Source organism: Canis lupus, chromosome 22 (assembly GCF_048164855.1).
Source record: "Canis lupus baileyi chromosome 22, mCanLup2.hap1, whole genome shotgun sequence".
Classification (NCBI taxonomy): Eukaryota; Metazoa; Chordata; class Mammalia; order Carnivora; family Canidae; genus Canis; species Canis lupus.
The window spans coordinates 44,980,128-45,001,202 of record NC_132859.1 but is presented as its reverse complement, the minus strand read 5'-3'; the positions used below and the strand labels follow the sequence as shown (position 1 = coordinate 45,001,202).

Below are 21,075 nucleotides of genomic sequence, written 5' to 3'. Positions count from 1 at the left end.
CCATGGACCGGGAAAGAGGGCAGAGTGGTGGCAGTTAAGTGGCGGCATTACCACAGACAAAGTCTTGCCATTACTAATGAGGTGGAAGACAATGGTCTAAAATAGCTTTAAGGAAGCAGTTGAATGATGCCGTGGGGCTCAAAACCACTTTGCTCATCATCCAAAAGCCGTACTTCATTTTGGCTCACATTTATTGAACACTTGCTTTGAACCAAATGCTGGGTAGGTACATAGATACATCAGTGATTGTGACTCCTCCATGCCCTTGAACGCTTCACCATGCAGCACACAGACCTATAACATAATAGAGTATGATGAGTGTGTGCAAGCTTCTCTGGAAACTGAGAATAAGGTACCATTAATCTCTCACACCAAGGGGGAATGGAAAGACCACAGAGTACCATGTGAGAGGCCATAGAGTACCATGTGGAAGGTGAGAGGAGCACTTTGCAGGCTAGGCCAATGGCTGTGCACAAGAACTGGGCTCTAGCACTCGCCAGCTTGGGAGAGTCACCCTCTCTGACATTCAGTCTCTTCCTCAGTAAAATGGAGACCATAACCTGGAGCCGAGGCATAGAGAAGATACAGGCAAAATCTTTAGCACTGAGCTTAATTAACACTTAGAAGCACCTGAGAAAAATCATAGGACATTTCACAAATGAGGTGTCATTCAAGTCTGACCTTGGATGTGGTTTGAGTTTTCCAGGCAGGGAAGGGCAGATAGATATTCCATCTAGAAGGTAGAGTTGGTGAGAAAGTTGTGTTGTGGCAAGCAGCTTGTGAGGTGTGTCATGAGAGGGCAGCCACCTGCAGTGAGATCGTCCACCAGGGCTGTGACAGCACCCACTGACCAGGAGAAAGGGGAAGCATGGGGGGCCTGGTGGTAGAGCAGTAGTATTGCCAGATCTGTGCTCCCCTCCCCTCCACCATGGTGATGGCCCTAGCCTCCAGGGACATCACCATGGTGGAGGGGAGGGGAGCACATTAGAGCAGGTAGGACTTGGAGGCTGGTTGGGCTGGGAGGTCAGGAAGGAATGAAAGTAGCCATCCTTCGCTGCTTTTAGCTTAGACAATTGATGGTTTCCCTTAGTCAGAGGAAGGAAGGCAGGATCTGAAGTCATTTTGGAAAAGGAGCTGCTTGGTATGAGACATTTTGAGTGTGTGGTGCCTATAGGCGACTAGAATGGGCTTGAGTCACTCCAAGCTCCCCTCACATAGCAGGGGGAAGGTTGCCAAAAGGATATTCCTGTCACCTCACTGGTCTGGCCAGCTTTCCCTTCAGTTTCCAGGGCTAAACATACTATCTCAGGCATCATCAAGGCCCTTTTTTTTCAGTGGCAAAAACCAACAACAACAATAACAACAACCAACAAACTAGAAATCCATCCACAGCCACATAAGCAAGAAAGAGAATTCTAAGGATGTAAGGGTATGCATAGACCCCAAAGGAAACATGTGTATCTGCATCCAGAAAGTGTCCAGAAACCAAGCCAGACAACCCCCTCTTCCCCTCACTCCCTTTGTCCCATGCAGCCCCTCACTACTGCCTCTCTACAGCCCTGCATCATGTTCTCCCAAAACAGACCTGCCTCTCCACACATCCCTGTACACATCAGTCCCAGCCAAAGACTGATCCCAGTCTGCAAGTCTAGGGGAGAGAATGTATACTGCTGTGGCTGGAGGCAGGAAACTGGCAGGGAGAGAATTTGGCTCCACTTGGGTCACATGTCTCCCACTGATCCAAACAGCTAAGACTACAGTGAGAGAAAGATACAAGGTGGCACTTTGGGGAGGTAGGATGGGAGTTGGGCTGAATCTCATAAAAGAAGGAAATTAGGCAGATACCACAAAGGTGCTCACTCCAGCAGGGCTTCATGGTTGTTCGTGGTGCTGTTGCCCACATCATGGGCTTTTATATTGTACCATTTAGCTGCTGCTGTGTAACAAACTGCCCCCAAGTTGAGTGGCTTTGAACAGCCATTATATTACCTCTTACAAATGTATAGGTTAGGAGTCCAGGAAGAGTTTAGGTGGTTCTTCTGCTCCCAATGACATTAAGTGGAGTCACAAGTGGCATTTACCTGGTGGCATGAGGAGTTCAAGACAGCTTCACTCACATTGCTGGCACTTGGTGAGGATGACTGGGAGGCCCACTCCCTCTCCATGTAGACTCAGAACTTCCCAAGGGAAGGGTCTGACTTCTTACCTGATAGTGTAGGCCCCAAGAGAGCATGGTAAAAGCTGCTGGTTCTCTTAAAGCCTGGTCCAGAACTGGCATAGCATCATTCCACCATATTCTGTTGGTGAAAGCAGTCACATGCCAACCCAGATTCAAAGGAGGGGAAATAGACCCCACATCCTAATAGGAGGAGGGGCAAAGGGTTTAGGGCCACCTTTTATCTGCCACATTCATGATGGCCAGAGATAGGGGCAAACTCTTAATCTTTTCTTTGAAAGTCACTGTTGTTTTAAAGTATTTGAAACCTCATCTCTCTTCCATAGTATCATAAATAAAATCACAATTGAGCTTCTTTAGGGAAAGGGAATAAAAATTAATCTTGGTGCAACATTCACGAATACACTCAGAATTCAGAGTGGATAATCTCTTTAGGCAAAGCTACAATGCAGGAAGTAAGTTAGCAGAGGGAGTTTCTTTAAGAAAAGCATCTTTCAAAAAAAAAAAAAAAAGAAAAGCATCTTTCGGGCAGCCTGGATGGCTCCGTGGTTTAGCGCCGCCTTCAGCCCAGGGTGTGATCCTGGAGACCTGGGATCAAGTCTAGCATCTGGCTCCCTGCATGAGGTCTGCTTCTCCCTCTGCCTGTGTCTCTGCCTCTCTCTCTCTCTCTCTCTCTCTCTCTCTGTGTGTGTGTGTGTGTGTCTGAATAAATAAATAAATAAAATCTTAAGAATAAAAAGAAAAGCATCTTTCTTCAACAGTGAACTAGTATGATGACCATAGGAGGTTAAAAATGGCAAGCAAAATGTAGGATTATTTTGAAGACCTACATATTCCTGAAACTTCACCAACAGACCTCTTATCAACTGTGATTCCTGTGTCTGTAACCTAAAAATGATGCCTTATGTATAGAATAGAAATCTGATACCGTATCGACAATCCAGTGCGTAGAAGTCTGTTGATTAGTTGGACTAAAGACCAGCCTAATATTCAGCTTCCATGGGAGGTCTTTATGGTTTTGGGCTTAATGCCATGGTTCATATATAATTCCTTCCATCCCCGTCAAGGGGAAAACCACTGAGTGGTACCCAGTTGCCACTGCTGACCAGGAACCCCTTATCTTGCCACCTATGGTTGCTTGCCATTGCCTCAAGCTGATGAGCCAAAAATGGTCATTCCCCAGAATGTGCCACATAACCACAGATCATAGCATGGTACTGAGAACGGAACAAAGCCAGTGGCTGTGCTGATGTGTTCTTTGTAAGACACAGGCCTGTGGGTCAGCACGCTTTACCCTTGAAAGATGGCTAGTGCCTTCATTCAGCAAACAGTATTGGGTCCCTACTAGGTGAGAGACTCTGGGCAAAGGGACAGCGGTAAACAAAAGAGCCCTTACTCAACCTGGAAGACCTCTGGGAAATGCGGTTAAGTGACCAGACATGGTGGCTGAGCCAAGCACCCAGATTGGTGAGCAGGACTTGGCCAGGGGAAGGGGCTGTGCCACCATCTCCTAGGCCCTCCTGCACTCACCATGGTGCTACTAACATGCCCCTCATCCACGATCAATCTACAATAGAAAGCCCTTCCAGGCTCCCTGCCTACTGCTCAGCCTCCACCTCTGCCTCAGGGCAGACCCCAGAACCTTCCTGAAGGTCCGCCCGCCGCCTGCATCCCCCAGGCGCTCTCAAGCTTGGCGGCAGCAGGCCCTGGCTCCAGCACAAAATCCACAACCAGGGTTCCGAGCTAACCAGACCCTTCTTCAAATACTGAAATAGATCCTAATCAGCTTCCCCCAAAGCTGGGATGTTAGCAGACACTGGGAGCCATAATTTAAACTTTATGTGTGAGGATTACAGTAGCTTGCCAAACCACCATGCAGGAAGAAAACTTTGAAATATGAAACTCTTTTAAGGGAGAAAAATCCAAATGAGTTCCCCTCTCCTTTCCTTTAGCTCCTGATGGGGGTTGAAGCTGCCTGGGCCTGGGCCTCGTGTCTCTTTGCCACAATCATAAAGGCCTGTTGATAAAAGAAAGTGTAATTGTCCAGTAGGGATAGCCACTTCGTGGGGCACGTGCACATTACGAAGTGCCTTCAGGTCCCGAGGCCAGCCTCTGGGGCAAGTGGCAAGAGAGTGAAGACTCAGGTTGTTTTTCCTTTGGAAGAGAAAGCCTCATTTAGGGCCCTGGCTTCTCAGTGCCTCCCTTCCCCACCACTCTCCCTCCACCCTTGGGCAGTTTGCCAAAACACACAAGCCACCCCTCAGTGGAGGAGAAACACTCTTCATCCCCCCCTTCCACGTTCAACCAAGGAACCTTTCCCCTTGCTCCTCTCTGCCCCTTTTGCAAGCTCCGATGCTTGGAGCAAAGGGAAGCGCCACCACCTTGCCAGCCCAGTAACCAGGCCCTTCCCCAGAAGGCTGGGACCCCTTAGCTCTTCCTTTTCCCAGGCAGGGAGGAGGCCGGCCATGGTGGGTGTTCACTGCCCTTGAACCCTCTGCTGGGCCTGTTCCAGGAGCCTGCTGCTTTAAAGCTGGCTTTGGGTTCATGGTTTTTATTTGAGAGCATTTCTTCTGACCTCAAGCAGAAACACGCAGGAAAATAAATCTGTGAAATGGCCCAGAGGATGTGTAAGGTCTGGCAGCCCCTCCAGGAGTCACTGGGTTATCACCTTCCCTCTAGCCAGGCTGTAAGAATCCATCTTGCTTCTCTTCCAAAGAAAGAAGGTGAAGATGCACGCACACACGCATGTACACACGCACGCGCACAAACATCCTTCGCACTGTCTCAATCAAAACCATGTGCCAGAGACACTCAGTGGGGACTATTTATGCTTGGAAGTAAATATTGGGCTGATGTTGCACCGTCAACATCTCAAGAGAGACATGCTGTGTAAATACTCAGGGAACTGAAGAGATCCCATAAACATGAGGCCACAAGTTAGTCCAAAGAAGGAGTGTGGCTGAGGTCCTTGGAATGGCTACCCAAGAGGCAACCCACAGGCCAGGGAAGGAGGGGGCCGGGATCTCACAGGAGGCTAGACGCCTGGAGCTGTGCAGCTAGGCCCTCGCTCACCCCGAAATGGGCTGGTGCAGGTCCCAGAGGTTGACCAGGCTGCCTTTATTCCTAAGTTTTAAGCCTCCCTCCCAGTACCTCCCCAACTAGGACTCTTCAAAGGAAATCTTTCCCTTGTTTTCTGGGAGGTTTTTGATACAAGTTTCCATCAGAAGGTTTTGTGAGTCTGTCAGGAGGGCTCAGGGAGCCACTCTGTGGGGCTGGAGGCTCCTAGCAGGACCAACAGAGACAAACGCCAGAAAGCACACTGCTGCCTCTGTTTGCTGCTGAGCAAAGCTTGGCCTGAGTCGCTCCTCCTCTAGGGTTTCCATGAATGTTTCCTCCACTACAGACAGAACCGTTATAAACACAGTCTTTTGCCCTTCGAGTGGCAAAGCAGGCCCTGGAAGGTTCCAGAAAAAGTGCAGGTCAACATTGACTCCCCTGGATGGGAACTGAGTGGGGGTGCTGCTGCAGGGTTCAGCTTTAACTCATCACTGATCCATTTCCCAGTGGGCTCTGTCGGCAGCAAAAACAGGTTTTGCCCGGCACATCTCAAAGGTCTTCCCCCAAAGTAATCGTGAGGACTAACCAGAGTGAGAGTGTATGGTTAAGGAAGACCTGCATGAGAGAGAAATGTCTTTGAAGTCTCAGTTTATCTTCATTTAAGGAATTGTATAACTCTTTATGTCTTATTATACATCCATACTTTAATATAAAAATGTTCACATTCAGTTTTCCAAAATTTCCATAAACTCTTGGAAAACAGCTGCCCGCAGGTGGGGACTCTGTGCCTTGTGCCTCCGTAGCGTGAGTCCTGGGTACAAGGTTGCATGCCCCACAGGCTGCAATCCCGAGTCTGGTTTGGGGACCAACATAAAAAGGGGTCGTCGTTGTGTTTCCGCTGAGGTCTGAGAATGCCCTGGGTCTCTGGGGCACAGCCAGACAGCGAGCTTCCCTGTGGCCCAGCAGGGAGGTAGTTGGAGCAGGAGCAATAATCAGGACCCACGGCTCCCTCTGCCACATCTCTCCGAGTGGATCCTATGGCACTGGGTGGGCAGGCCTGGGTGACACAGTTGTTGGGAGCCCATTGCTTGGTAAACTCAGAGCCTGGGCTTTGGGTCTATCAAAAGCCAAAATTAAGCTCTAAAACAAAGCACAAAGCTAATATGCTCTGTTTCTGAAATGGAATTAGCTTGATCGTGCAAGAAACAGTATTATTTTGACAGACCCACCGCTGGACTCTATGGCACCTCTCTGCAGACTAGTAAACAGCACCGCCTGGGCCAGAAACTTTACTTCCATCTGTCAGGAAATTCGGAAAACCTCGGCTGATTTGGTTAGTGGGGGTGGGGGGGGAAGACACTCTACTGCCATCTACTGGAAAGTAGTTGTAATAAACCTAACATGTCTGTGATGTGAGGGGCACAGCCTGCACTGCTGCACCCAGGACTCCTTAGCCATGAGAGTAGGCTGTGGTTTAAGAAATGGTCTTTGGGCTGCATAGAAGGAGGGCAAAGCTCAGTGGCAGCTCCAACCTTCCATCTAAGAGACTACACACAGGTGTGCCGGGCACAGAGCTCTTGAGACACTGTGGTGTTGGAGGAGGGCATGGAGTTTGCAAGGCTATTTCGCAGCAGCGTTCCAGTCATTCCGGAGGTGGGGTGGAGGGTGATTCTTAGGACTTATGCTAACACCACACTGCTTGATAGAAAAGAGCTTGCCTCTGCATGCCTGCAGGAGACAATGGTGCCTTCACTTTGTTGATAACATGTATAACACTGAAACATGAGCACATGGTAGCTACGCGTGACAGTGTAATCCAGGAGCTCCAAATCCCTGCTAGCTGGTTTGCGCACTCTATCTCAGATCCTTATGCTAGCATAGCCATGAGAAAGTGAGCCGACTTTTGTCCTGCTTGGAGATGAACAAGGAAAGTCTGTGCAGCAGTACAAGGCTGCTGCAGTACAAATGATGCTCCTTAGATCTAAAACTATCAGGTGCCCCTCTGCCTCTCTTCCTGTGGGTGTTGATTCATTCAGTACGTCAGACAAAAAACACAGACTGCCGTATCTAGTTAACTCATGCTGCATAACAAAGCACCCCAGAGTTTAATGACTTAAAAGCAACAAATATCTGTGAAGTTCATGGGTCTGTGGTTTGGGCTGAGCCTAAGCGGGGTGTGAGGGGGGCCACTCTCTGGTCTCAGCTGGACTCATGTCTACACCTGCAGGCAGTTGGAGCTTGGCTGGTCTAGCAGGGCCTCAGCTGGGTGCACTCTCATCTAGATGGAGCTCATTCACATGGAGGCCAGGCAGGGTTCTGCGAGAGCTAGCAGAAGTGGGTGAGGCCTCTGGAGGCGTAAGTGTGGAACTGACACGGCATCCCCTCCACAGTATCCAGTTGTCAGAACGAGTCACGGTGCAGATTCAAGGGGTGGGAGTCAGCCCTGGCCTCAGGATGGGAACCACCACAAAGTCACATGGTAAAAGGCCTGGATTCGAGGAATGCAGGACTGTGGGCATTTTTGGAGTTTGTCACTGCTGCCAAGTACAGGTGATACGCTCAGTTCCATGGACAAAATACGAAAATCCTACCTGTCGGGGGTTCTGAGACTTAAAAAAAAAATGTATGTATCTATTCATGAAAGACACACAGAGAGAGGCAAAGACATAGGCAGAAGGAGAAGCAGGGCCCCTGCGGGGAGCCTGATGTGGGACTCAATCCCAGGACCCCAGGATCATGACCTGAGCCAAAGGCAGACGCTCAACCACTGAGCACCCAGGTGCCCCGGGGGTTCCTAAGACTTAAGGCAAATGGGAAAGATAATAAGGGAGCAGTTGAAATCCTGCTTGATGAGTGCCACAGTAGAGATGAGTTACTTCCCTGGAACTGAACCTGTGAGGCATCACACCATCAGCAGGCAGAGTTCTGTGCTAAAGGATTTTTATTTTATTTTATTTATTTATTTATGAGAGAGAGAGGCAGACAGAGACACAGGCAGAGGGAGAAGCAGGCTCCATGCAGGGAGCCTGACGTGGGACTCAATCCCGGGTCTCCAGGATCACGCCCAGGGCTGAAGGTGGCGCTAAATTGCTGCGCCACCCAGGCTGCCCTGAGCTAAAGAATCTTACATCCGTACCACATCCAGCTTAGTCTCATGATTATGTTCTCCCCAGCACAGAAGGTGCTCATGACACATTTGTCCAGTCAACCGCATTTTTATCCTAACGGTATTTCAAGCAGTAACTTCTTAGACATTTCCAGTAAGTCATGGGTTGCTCTTCTGACCTTCTGTGGGTGTGCTTTGGTGGCCTTAACAAAGGCTGTTTTCCAAAACATCCAGACCAAGCCCCTGTTCTACATTCCTTGCAGAAGGGAGAAGACGGTAGAGATTTAAGGAGAAGAAAAGTGTGTGTGCACACGGGAGGTGGAGCAGGGGTCTCAGAAAGTGGGGTTCTGGCACATACTAGAAGAAACTGCCAGAGCTGAAAACGCTAGGAACTCAGTGTCCACAAAACTGGACATGAGGGTTGAAGCTCAGAACACAAGATCCTTGCCAGTTGTTTGAAGAAAGCCTCTTCCCATTCACTCAGACTGCACCAAACACTTCATTGACTCTGCTCAAAGCAAATTCTCAGGATTCCCGTGGCAGTGTGGGTGGAGATGTTTCCTGGCAGCTGCCTTGACAGCTCTCATCTTCTGCTAGGCCAATCAGCCCCTTCTTGGGGGGAAAGAATCCTAATCATCAGAATGACTGTGGACGCTCAGTTCATGGTGAAGGAGCTGGAGAACATGGGCATGCTGCAGAAATTGCTGGTCGTGAGCATTTTTAAACATGGGAGTTACAAGCTCGCAACAGTACCACAAACCTGCAGTGCCACAGAGCTGCCAATAGCAGACCGAATGTGTGTGGCTGTTTGAATCCCCCCATTCAAGGCGACTGAAGTGGGGGTTTGAGCATGGGTAACTTCAGGAAACACCAATCGGAGCAGAGAAGTGAGACAGGAAAAAGAAGGAAGCCAATAAAGACGTGGTAAGACTAGTTGCAGGGGCATCTGGGTGGCTAGGTGAGCATCTGCTTTTGACTCGGGCCATGATCCCAGGGTGCTGGGATCGAGTCTCACATCAGGCTCCCCATGGGGAGCCTGCTTCTCCCTCTGCCTGTGTCTCGACCTTTCTCTGTGTGTCTCATGAATAAATGGGCACATTCCACTGGGAAGCTCTGGTAGGCCGTGCACCTGAGGGTTGTCACACCAGGGAGGGAGCTGGTGGAAACTACTCCTGCTGGTCAGGCTTAAGGGCAGAGGCACGACGGGATGTCTGACCTTAGAAACAGTGGCCACTAATGCCAGTGAGCAAAGGACAAGACATACAAGAAAGAGTGCAACATTTCCCAAACTTCTTTGACCATGAATGAAACCTACTTTATTCCCAAATGCCTTTGAGTAACGCTCAGGAACTAGTGTTCCCCGGCACACCATTCAGGAAACGCTCCACTTAAAGCACTTAACAAGGAACAGTCAATCATAAGACAACCTGGAGGAAGTCCATGCATTTTGAAAGATTGCTCCACAATGATGCTTTTCCTACATCAATCTACTCTAGGGGATTTTCCAAGCCCTCCCAGCTCTGTGAGTAGAGGTTGTACCTCCTCCTCACCCAGGGAATCAGAACGACTGATTCTCCAACATTCTAACCTGGCTTCTCCTCTCTCTGCCTTTTAGATGGGCTTCTTTCGCCGAAGGTACAAAGAAATTATCGAGGCCGAGAAAAACCGGAAAGAGAACGAAGACAGTTGGGACTGGGTCCAGAAAAACCAGTGACCTGCCACGCCAGTCACATGACCCGATGATTCGCCTGTATCTTGATCTTTGTATCTTCCATATTTGGAAGAAAGAATCTTCTCCAGATTTTTCGGAGGCCCCACTGATGCTGTTCTCTTCCTCATTTCACCAAGCCCAGGAGCCAACCTGAGGCAGCCACTCTGGCCAGGTCACATGACTACAGCCACCACCCATTTCCTTTTAGAGATGAACTCCGAACTTTGGAAAGCAAGCTACAGAGATGAGCAGTATTTATGGATGCAACGTGTGTGGTCAACCCTCAGGGGAAAACTGTTACCTAAAAGTATTTTTATAAATATAAGCCTTTTATACTGATTACGTCTTTATATTTGTATCGATGTTTTGTTATTTCTATTAAATAGTTATATAATTCACTCAAGCACTGATATCTGGCCTGAAAGCTTGGAAGTCCATGTGCATTCATACACATTTTAAAGGATAAAAATCTGATCGTACTTTGGAACTTGCTGTTAAAAGAGACTCGGAGATGAAATAATCTGAAGAAAGCTCATGCGATGAATCCACCAGGCTGGTAGTGCTGCATTATAAACCGTGGTGGTGGTGAGAACTTTAAGACAATTCACACCTTTATTGCCTGGAGTCAGGTTTGAAGCAATGTGCTAAAGAACTGTAAGTAGCTTTTCATATGTACCTTTCACTGGGAGATTTCCAATAGGAACTTGGATGGAAAAACCTGATCCTAGCACAAGTCTGCTCTGCATCACCTCTACAGCAGACATCACACCCTCCTTCCACTTGGATTAATAGATAAGAACTTGGAGCAAGGCCATTTGGTCATCTGGTAAACCTCAGGATGGCGTCTCATCCCGGACATCATGCATTGGAGTCCACACACCACAAGGACTAAGCTGGTGCCCACCGAGCAAAGACTTGTGTCTGAATGCTGTGATGTGTTGCCTTTTCATTGACTTCAGAGGTCTCCACTTCCCCTACCATTCTTGCCGTCCCATCTAATGGTGACTGCAGATTCTTCCCAGAGATGACCATTCAACCTGTCTATAGTTTTTAAAATAGTGTCTTAAGTGAGGTTCGCCCAAAACAGACTCTGATAGAAGGATTTACATGCAAGTGACTGATTAAGGGAGTGTCTGTGCCCCCGGAAAACTGCAATAGGGGTATGAGGGAAGCAGGACAGGGAAGGGGAGAAAGCCAGGTAAGGGTGCCATTTCAGAGGATATCCCGTGGAGGGTAGCTTCAGCCTTATCCTACCAGGGAGCTCTGGAGGGCAAGTTAAGTCTCAGAGTTCTCCCAACCTGAGGTGAGGGAGCTGAGCTTTTATATTCTTGCTCCCAAGGGAGGTGTAAACTTCTCACTCTCAGTTCCTGGAGGCAGAATGGCTCTGATAGCCCAGAGGAAGTCTTCTAAAGAGAGCTGGAAGTGCACCCCCAGCGCAGGGAGGCATCCAGAAATGTTGTGAAAGAAATGATGCACAGGGATCTAGGCATAACTGTGACCTCTGCCCCCTGCCCCGCCCCCTGTGTGTGTGAATGCTGAGTTGGGGCCTTCCAGTCCCCCCATTTGACGGTGTTTATTATCAGATGCACTGCTGCCCAGTTTTGAGTGCAAAATGGTTTTCTAAAAGGGCAGTGACATGACGGCTAGAGTGTACTCAGCCCTGCGCCTGGCCCGTAGTGAACAGTCAGTGACTGGTAGCAGCTCTGGCTGCTGTCGCCACAGACCATCTGATGAGAGAAAAAAAGTGGCAAAGAACAGGGTCTGACAAAGAGTCCTTACTGGCTTATTACAGCCCAGTGATGCCCCAGGTACTTAACGGATGGCATCAAATGGACATGAAGCCAGAAATAAGATGAAAGATCTTTCTCGAAAGGCCTTGTTTGCTGGAAACTAACATGTTGGGGGTCTGTGAACATTGTTGCAAAGACAACTCCAGAGGAAAGGGATTTTTCTGTGCAGGTACTTGGCTAATACTTGCAAAGGCATTTAAAGTTGGGGCAGACTCATGAGGAGACCGGGCGGGCAGTTGTGAACCTGGCATAGAACAGAAGCATCTTTTTGTTTCTCATTATGCAGTTGACTCTGATGCAGGAAGACAATGTATGTATCATGTGTCCCCTCCTGGTGAATATGGGAATAGACAGCAAAGCCCAGAGGGTCAGTGGCATGAATGAGGCTGATCTTAGAATGAAGTCAGGGATGTTGCTTCTAACAGAGGGAGTCACAGAGGTGACTACTGAGCAGATGCAGGCAAAGAAACCAGTTCTAAGAGTTCACCTGTGACTTCTATCAAGAGCAACAAAGGCAGTTTTGAGTGGGTCATAGTCACTCATTTCAAGGATACTTATGGGGGCCCTGTAGGCCAGGAGCTGTGCTAGGTGCTGCGGCGTCCCCCGAGAACACCACAGGCATGTTTTGCCTGAAGAGCCAGACCTCCCTTCAAGAAGAGTGTAGAGAGTGAAAGCCTTTATGAGACCCCATGTGTAGCTTTCCTTTGCTGGATTCTTGTTCACTGTGTCATGTTGTCCTTTAATAAACCATTTAAGATTCTTAGGTGGTAGGCCTGGGTCAGCTCCATCAGCAGCTTTGACCAAATGCATTTATAGCCACTAACCAGCTTCCCACAAGGGGTGCAGACACATTGGCAGTAGTGTCGAGGATGACGCACCCTGCTCCTGTGGGCAGTGTCACAGCCAGGATCTATTCGCCTCTGGTTGATTCTGAATGGTAGACCCACAGGAGTAGTCATATACTCAGGATCACTAAGATTCCATAAGACAGTTCTTTTTAAAAATTGTACTTGGCCTCACTGGAAGCAAACACTGGCAGCCACTCCAGGAGTCTCTCTGGAGCAGGATGGTGCCCCTGCGTGTCCAATGGTGCTGAGTAGTAGGTGGGGCAACAGGGAGCCATTTAACACAGTGAGAAAGAAGCCAAGCGTACTGTTAGCCCTCTCAACTGGGCATTTTACCAGCTCCACCCCAGCTCAGAAGCTCTCAAGAGGCTCTCAGGGGAAGCAGACAGGGTGAATGGCATCTGTGTTACTCCTCCAGAATATTCTTTTAAAAGTCCACAGTGCATTCCAGTTTCTAACCTTCCTGCTTATATGGGTTCACTGTGGAATCCTATCAGATATTCTCTTACACAGCTGCTTCAGCTTCAGTCTGCTTCAGCTTTTAATTATGGATTCAGTATGGCATTAACTGTCAGAAGTATTGAGACACTTTTTAAAAATGGAAGAAGGACCTCTGTGAAAACTTAGGAAGAGAATGCCTTCTGTTCAAAACTGATTTGCTTGTGCTTAATTGATACAGGACTCATGAGTTGGGGACATCCCCCAGAGTGAGTCCTAGACCTGTCGCCATGAAGAGGCTGTAAAGTTTAGGAGTAAGGAGATGCTAGAAAAAGGGAGTAGGTCTGCTGGCTTTCTGGTGACTCACAGGCACACATCTGGAATCAGCTCTTTGTGAAAATTCCATCCCCAGGAGTATTCCAAAGTTTGATAAATGTTGTAGAAAATCCAATAGAAAGTCCTCCGTCACCATATCAAGAGCAGCCTACAGTCTTTGAGCCAAGGACATGGGGATTAAAAACAAACAGAAACCCAGCAGGCCTCCCGAGAACATCTGGGACCTGTTTTCAATGCAGAAGTGTAATAGATCCCCCAAGTGATACCCGTGCTGTATGCTACCTGTTAGAACCCTAGCCGGGTCATTTTTTAAAGGTTATTCTACTACTTTTATTTTTGGAAAAGGTATTATGGCCAGGGGAATGCAGTAACACATAGGTCACAAAGGAAATGTGCATCTGGTGAAACCTACAGACACCTGACTCAAACTTCTGGGAATTTAGAGGCACTGTAAAGGATGGTTATGCAGAGGAAATGGCCCTGTAGCAGAAGAAAAGGCAGAAAGTGAGTGTCACTTCAGAAATACTCCAATGTACAGGATGTGGTGTTCTACTGTCCTGCTGTATAGAGCAGCGGTGTACACAGTGGAGAATATTTTCTGAAATGAATGGCTAAAGGAAGGATACAGAGCCAGTAGGGCCAAGATGAATCTTCTAGAATGTCTTCCAATTTTCAGCACATTGTGAGGGATAATGAACAAATTTCCCATGTGGTGCAATGCTTTATAGCACAATGATCTAGATTTCAGACTTTGTTAAGGTTTTTAAAAAAAATTCTAATGTGCACAGTGTGATGGGCAGAGTGAGTTTAAAAGCTTTAAGAGTGATTAATTGCATGGCAGACACCCACGCTAACTTCACTTCCAGAACTTGACTGATGCATCCACGTACATTTCTGCTGAGGACTTTTGGTGGGAGGGGTCACCCCTTACAAAGTCACATGTATTAAAGTCTATGCAGTCACTTCTAATTCACTTGCACTATTTGGGAAATGCAGGTTTACAAAAATACACGTTTGGAATAAAAAAAAATGGCTGCAAATGATTCAGGAGTTTGGTCTATAATTTCTTTGGTGATTGAAGAACTTGAACCTTTTTAGGATGTTGAAGATGGAGTTTGAATGCAGTACTTCATGAGCATTGACGAGCATATGCAGGTCTATCTAGTCGTGCATGAGCAACCCCCTCAATGTGGCTGAACTGTCCACTGTCCTTGGCCTACATCCCATAGCCACCACCTTCTCAGTGCATCACTTACCTGCCCAGAGCCACACCCAGGACCTTAATATTTTTTTTAAGATTTTATTTATTTATTCAGAGACACAGAGAGAGAGAGAGGCAGAGGCAGAGACAGAGGCAGAGGGAGAAGCAGGCTCCATGCAGGGAGCCCGACATGGGACTTGATCCCAGGACCTCGGGTCACGCCCTGAGCCGAAGGCAGACGCTCAGCTGCTGAGGCCCCAGGTGTCCCCGGGACCTTGATATTAATAAAAGTGCCCAAATTAAATGAGGTGGATTCCTTGTTATGAGTAGACTGCTTCCACGTGTTCCCACCAGTCACCAAGCATTTTCTGAGAAGTGTTTCGGTAGCATCCTTAGACATTTAGTCGTGTTCTCTTAGAGTTGTCATCTCTGTCTAGTTATGTCCCTGTTCTTTTCTCAAATGTTGTTCATTTGTGTGTTTTTCTCTTTTTCCCCTGGATGAGACCAACAAAGATCTATCTACTTTACTAGTCTTTCTCAAGAATAAGCCTTTGGCTGTACCAAGCAGATCTACTGGTATTTTATTCCTATTTCATTTCTTACTGCCTTTATATTTGTTAAAATTTACTGCCCTATAATGAAAATTCATGCACAAGCACCACAGAGTGTAGAAGGTGGATGAAAAGATACACACCAAGGGATTAAAAATGGTTGCCTTTAGGTAGATGGGATTGTCAGTGTGTTTTGGCTTTGTTTGTTGTTTTGTTTTTACTTATCTGAATTTAGTTTGCTACAGTAAGCAGGCATTTCTTTTGTAACAATGAAGCGTATGCAAATTATTTCTTCAATAAAACTACACCTGGCACAGTGTGCATTGCTTAGGAAAGAGATCCCAATTTGCAAGTCTAGAAAGAGAAGAGATTTGTGTGCAGCAAAAAGCATTGATGAGCCTGACTCTGAGGGCACTGGTCCAGTGAGTAATTTCAAGCTTTTTCATTCCGGATGCTTCCTGGCTTAACAAGACCTGCCACCATCTAATTAAGTACATTTCTCTAAGGTTGCCTAACCTGTTTCCTTAAGCCAGGAAAATGCCTGGACAACCTCAAAAGAATCAAAAGATACAAAATTAAGAGGAAGAAAAATCGCCAATTAGTCATGTCAGCCCTCCCCCCCTTCAATCAAGAGTTTTTCAATCCACCAGATTACATCTGGTCCTTAAAGTGTCTGTTCATCAGGTTACTGTGCTTAGTAACAGAATTAATGTAAGTGCTCACTTAGAGCTCTGCCTGCATTATCAAACCAACTGGCAGCCATCCATCAGCAAAGCGCCTGACCCTGAGATCACATCTATTCATTCTATGTACACATCCAACTGAAGTGGATATAAGAGGGTATCGCCAGCTCTGTGCCAAGACCTGAAACTGTGCCATCTGGGCTTGCTGCCAGGCCTCTGCTATGCCTCAAAGTTTAGTCAAGATCATTTTGCACTGTATTTGATATGATTGTTCTATAATTGAAAAAGATCCTAAAAATCAAAACAAATCTCAACGAAAGTATAACCCTTTGAAGACACCAAATAGATGAAAAAGCAGGGAGAGGGAGCGCATTTTAAAAAGTATTTCCAAGAAACTTTTTCTAAGAAATGACAGATCAAGAAAAATGAAATTCCCTCCAAATCAACATCCGTTCAGAACCACCTTATCAGTTAAGAGAATACTCGGCTCCATATCATAGGAAAAAAATCCAAAATAACAATGGTTTAAACCTGATAGAAGTGTGTTCCTCTCTCACACAAAAGACGACCAGGTCTGGATCATCACAGTCTCATATAGTAGATTCATGAATTATCAGGAGATCAGCTCCTATCTTTCTAGACATGTGGTTTTCATTCTTAAAGTTGTTTCATGGTTCCGGATGGCTACCAGGGTACCAGCCATCATGGCAACCTTCCAAGCCAACAGTAGAGGAGGAGGATAAGATGGCACATGCCTCCTCCCTTTTAATTAGCCTTCCCAGAAGCCCCATAGAACACGAACCAGAAATGAGTCATCAAAATGCACCCACTCACAAAGGAACATGGGGAGTGTATTATTAAGGAATAAGAGGAGTGTACATAACTTTTTTTAGATTTTTTAAATTTTTATTTATTTATGAGACACACACACAGAGAGAGAGAGAGAGGCAGAGACACAGGCAGAGAGAGAAGCAGGCTCCCTGCCAAGAGCCCATTGGGGGACTGGTTCCCAGGACCCTGGGATCACACCCTGAGCTGAAGGCAAACACTTAACTGCTGAGGCACCCAGGTGCCCCTCATATTCTTTCTTTTGCAGTATAATTAACATACAGAGTTATATTAGTCTCAAGCATACAGCATAGTGTTCCAACGATTCTATACGTTACTCAATGCTCATCACAGTCTAAGTGTAGGCACCATCTGCCAGCAATGTTATTTCAATTTTATTGACAGTATTTCTTATGCTGAACTTTTTATTTCTGAGATTTCTTTACTTTGTAACTGGAAGTTTGTACCTCTTAATTCCTTTTATCTGTTTCACCCATTCCCCCCTCCACCTCCCTTCTGGCAACCACCAGTTTGCTCCCTGTATTTAAGAGTCTGTTTTTTGTCCTTTTGTTCTATTTTTAGATTCCACAGGTAAGTGAAATCACATAGTATTTGTCTTTTTCTGTCTGATTTATATCACCCAGTATGATACCCTCTAGGTCCACCCATGTTGTTACAAATGGCAAAATCACAATCTCTCATTCTTTTTTATGGCTGATATTCTATTATATATACACACACACACATATATATATATATGTCTATATATGGTATATATGTGGTATATGTACGTATGTATGTTATATATGTTATATATGACATATATGTTATAAAGAAGACGTGGTATGTACGTGTATATATACGTACATACCACGTCTTCTTTATAATTCATCAATGGATGAACCCTTGAGTTGCTTCCCTATCTTTGCTATTGTAAATAATTCTGCAATAAACATACTGCACATATATCTTTCAAGTTCGTGTTTTCGTACTAGATCATAGAATAATTCTATTTTTAAGTTTTTTTAAGATTTTACTTCCTTATTCATAAGAGACATAGAAGAAGAGGCAGAGACATAAGCAGAGAGAGAACCAGGCTTCCTGTGGGGAGTCTGATGTGGGACTCAGTCCCAGAACCCCGGGATCATGATCTGAGCCAAAGGCAGAGGCTCAACCACTGAGCCACCCTGGTGCCCCTATTTTTAATCTTTTAAAGAGAGGTGGGGGAAGGGACAAAGGAAGAGAGAGAGAGAATCTTAAGCAGGCTCCACGCCCAGCAAGGAGCCCGACATGCTCAATCTCACAACCCTGAGATCATGACCTGAGCAGAAATCAAGAATTGGGTGCTTAACTAACTAAGCCCCTCTATTCTTAATTTTTTGAGAAAACTCCATACTGTTTTCCCCAGCAGTTGTACCAATTTGCATTCCCACCAACTGTACATGAGGGTTCACACTCAATGGTGAACAACTCAGATCTCTCTGTTCCCTCCTTAGTCCCTGCAAGATTAGCCCCTTAGTCTGGGGACTTGCAACATGAGAATCACAACATACACTGCACACTCCAGCTATTGTGAATGATATAGCTTCCTCGAGGGATCCTATATTTTCAGGACAGGAATCTCTAAGACACTATATATCCATCACTGAAACATTTAGAAACTCCTTCCACAGCAGAAATATAGACTGTTTTCCAGGCTTTTCTGAGAAATGATGACCATCCATAGACTCTCCATGTAAGACTTCCCCAGGCTAGTTGTGATATCAAATGTCTATCATGTTCACATGCCGTGTCCAAACTGGCTGACAGATGATGTGTGAGGTGTACAGTACAGGGGCTTGTTTGACAAGATGAGCTATTGATTTAGGCAGATCATGGGCCAACACCCAACAGGAGAGAAGAGGTACAGAGGGCCATCCCCGCCAGGGCCCAGAGACAAGTGACTGGCAGAAGAGAGCCCTGGTTATTGGTGAGGCAACCCCCACCCCCTAACCATGTGCCAGAACCTGGTCTAAGGGGCCTTAGAAAATAAGCTCACCCAGGATCCCCAGGCCAGATGGATACAGGGAATCATGCAGCTGCATATAATCATGACCATGGCTGAAGAGGGGATTCAAGAACGTTTGGTTGAATGATTCTGGCCAAAGTATAGATACTTGGGTATGCGTCATTATGGTTCTGTCTATGCTTTCATTAACAGCAAGGTCTGGCACATATCAGTTACATCTAGAATCTAAATCTTGGAATTGTCATCTATTCTGGAGATCATTTGTTATGGAAATTTTTTCTTCAGCATCCCCAAAATTACATTCTTCCAGCTTCTGTCAAACATTCCATTTGATAGAGCATTCATGTGATTTCCACCTGCACCTCCCCTCAGTGGTCAGCATTACCTGAACTTTGGGAGCCCCCTCTGTTTCCCCAGCCCTCCCCAACCTTTTGTCCCCAAGCATCCCTTTTTTAAAAAATGTGATAAAATATATATAATCTATAATTTACCATCTTAATCATTTGTAACGGTATAGTCAGTGGCATTAAGTACATCCATTTTGTTACACAACCATCACCACAATCCATCCCCATAGCTGGTTTTCATTATATGAAACCAAAACTCTGTCCCTATAAAGCAGGTCCTGTTCTCCTCTCATCCCGACCCCTAGCAGCCGCCCTTCTACTTCCTGTCTCTATGATTTTGACTATTTTAAGTACCTCATATAAGTGGGATCATACAATATTTGTCTTTTTCTGACTGACTTATTTCACTCAGCATAATGTCCTCCAGGTGCATCCAAATTGAAGCATATTGCAGAGTTTTCTTTCTTTTTAAAGCTAAATAACATCCCATTGCCTGTATATTCCACATTTTGCTTCTCCATTCGCTAGTCAGCAGAGCACTTGGTTTGCTTCCACCTTTTGGTTGTTGTGAATAATGCTGCAATGAAGATGAGTGTACAAATATCTCTTCAAGACCCTGCTTGCAATTCTTTTGGGAACCTACTCAGAAACGAAATTGTTAGATGACATGGTTAATTCTATTTTTCATTATTTGAAGAACCACCACACTATTTTCCATAGTGCCTGAACCACTTATACTCCTAGCCATGCACAGGGGGTCCCATGTGTCCACTTCCTCACCAACACTTGTTTTCTGGGCTTTGGGTTTTTTTGTTTGTTTTTGATAGTAACCATCCTAATGGGTATGAGATGATATCTCATTGTAGGTTTAACTTACATTTTCCTAACAATTTGTAATGTTGAGTATCTTTTCATGTGCTTATTGGCCACTTGTACATCTTCTGTGGAGAAATGTCTACTCAAGCCTTCTGCCCATTTTTGAATTGTTTTTTGTGTTGCTGTTGCTGCTGAGTTTTAGGAGGTCTTTATATATTGCGGGTATAAAAGCCATATCAGATATAAGATTTGCAAATATTTTCTCCCATTCTGTGGGAGAATTACTCTGTGAATAGTACCTCTTGACACATAAAATCTTTACACTCTTATGGAGTCCAATTTGTCTATTTTTTCTTTTGTTAACTGTGTCTTTGGTGTCATGTTCAAGAAATCATTGCCAAATTTACTGTTGGGAAGCTTCTGTCCTATGTTTTCTTCTAAGAGTCTTTTTTGCTTTAGGTCTCACTTTGAAGTCCATCCTCCATTTTGAGTTGATTTTTTGTATGTGGTGTGAGGTAAGGGTCCAGTGTCATTCTTTGCATGTGGATATCAAGTTGTCCCAGTACCACTTGTTGAAAAAACTGTCTTTTTCCCCATTGAATGGTCTTGGCATCCTCCTCAAAAGTCATTTGATCATATGTGTGAGCGTTCATTCCTGGGTCTCCATTCTATTCCACCAGTCTATTTGTCTATTCTTCCACTGTCTCACCAACCCTCCCCACCATATGTCCTAAGCCTCCTTTTAAAAAAAGTCAATTTTGTCTCCATGACAGCACTTGAAGCATATGAGAAAGAGGTGCTATATAACCTACAAAATTTCTCTTTCCCGCATCAAGAAACCTCCAGTTCCTAAAACTATTTTTATGACAGTTTCCACATCCTGCACCATCTCTGACATAAAGAGGAAAATAACTGTCACCCTATAATGAAGCTACTCAACTTTCCCTCCTTCCTGTGATTTGCCAGTCTAGAACTACATTCAATAACAAGGATCTTTATCCGTGTTTCGTTGGCAGCTTTGACATCCTGTTGACTTATAATAAGGTTGTGGATAATTCCTAGGTATTTTTTAATCCACTGCTACAAAAGAAAAAAAGAAGTATCTTCCCCATGCCATTTATCTTAATTCTGGGAAATATTTCAGGAAAGTGCAAACATGATTATAACAAATGCCTGGGAACC

At 45.8% G+C, this 21,075-nt stretch overlaps 1 protein-coding gene across 3 annotated transcripts in view; it reads left to right on the top strand.

The window, feature by feature from the left end:
- The window catches only part of ITGA9 (integrin subunit alpha 9), a 353,990-nt gene that overhangs the window by 321,664 nt on the left and 11,251 nt on the right, over positions 1-21,075 (top strand). For 2 of the 3 annotated variants that reach the window (XM_072793383.1, XM_072793386.1), the window contains exon 28: positions 9,955-14,502. The exons of the other annotated variant lie outside the window; for it this stretch is intronic. In XM_072793383.1, coding sequence (XP_072649484.1) covers positions 9,955-10,053 — 99 coding nt within the window. In that variant the 3' untranslated portion in view covers positions 10,054-14,502. Of the gene's footprint in view, positions 1-9,954; positions 14,503-21,075 lie in introns of those variants that run through there. 3 annotated transcript variants of the gene reach the window in all.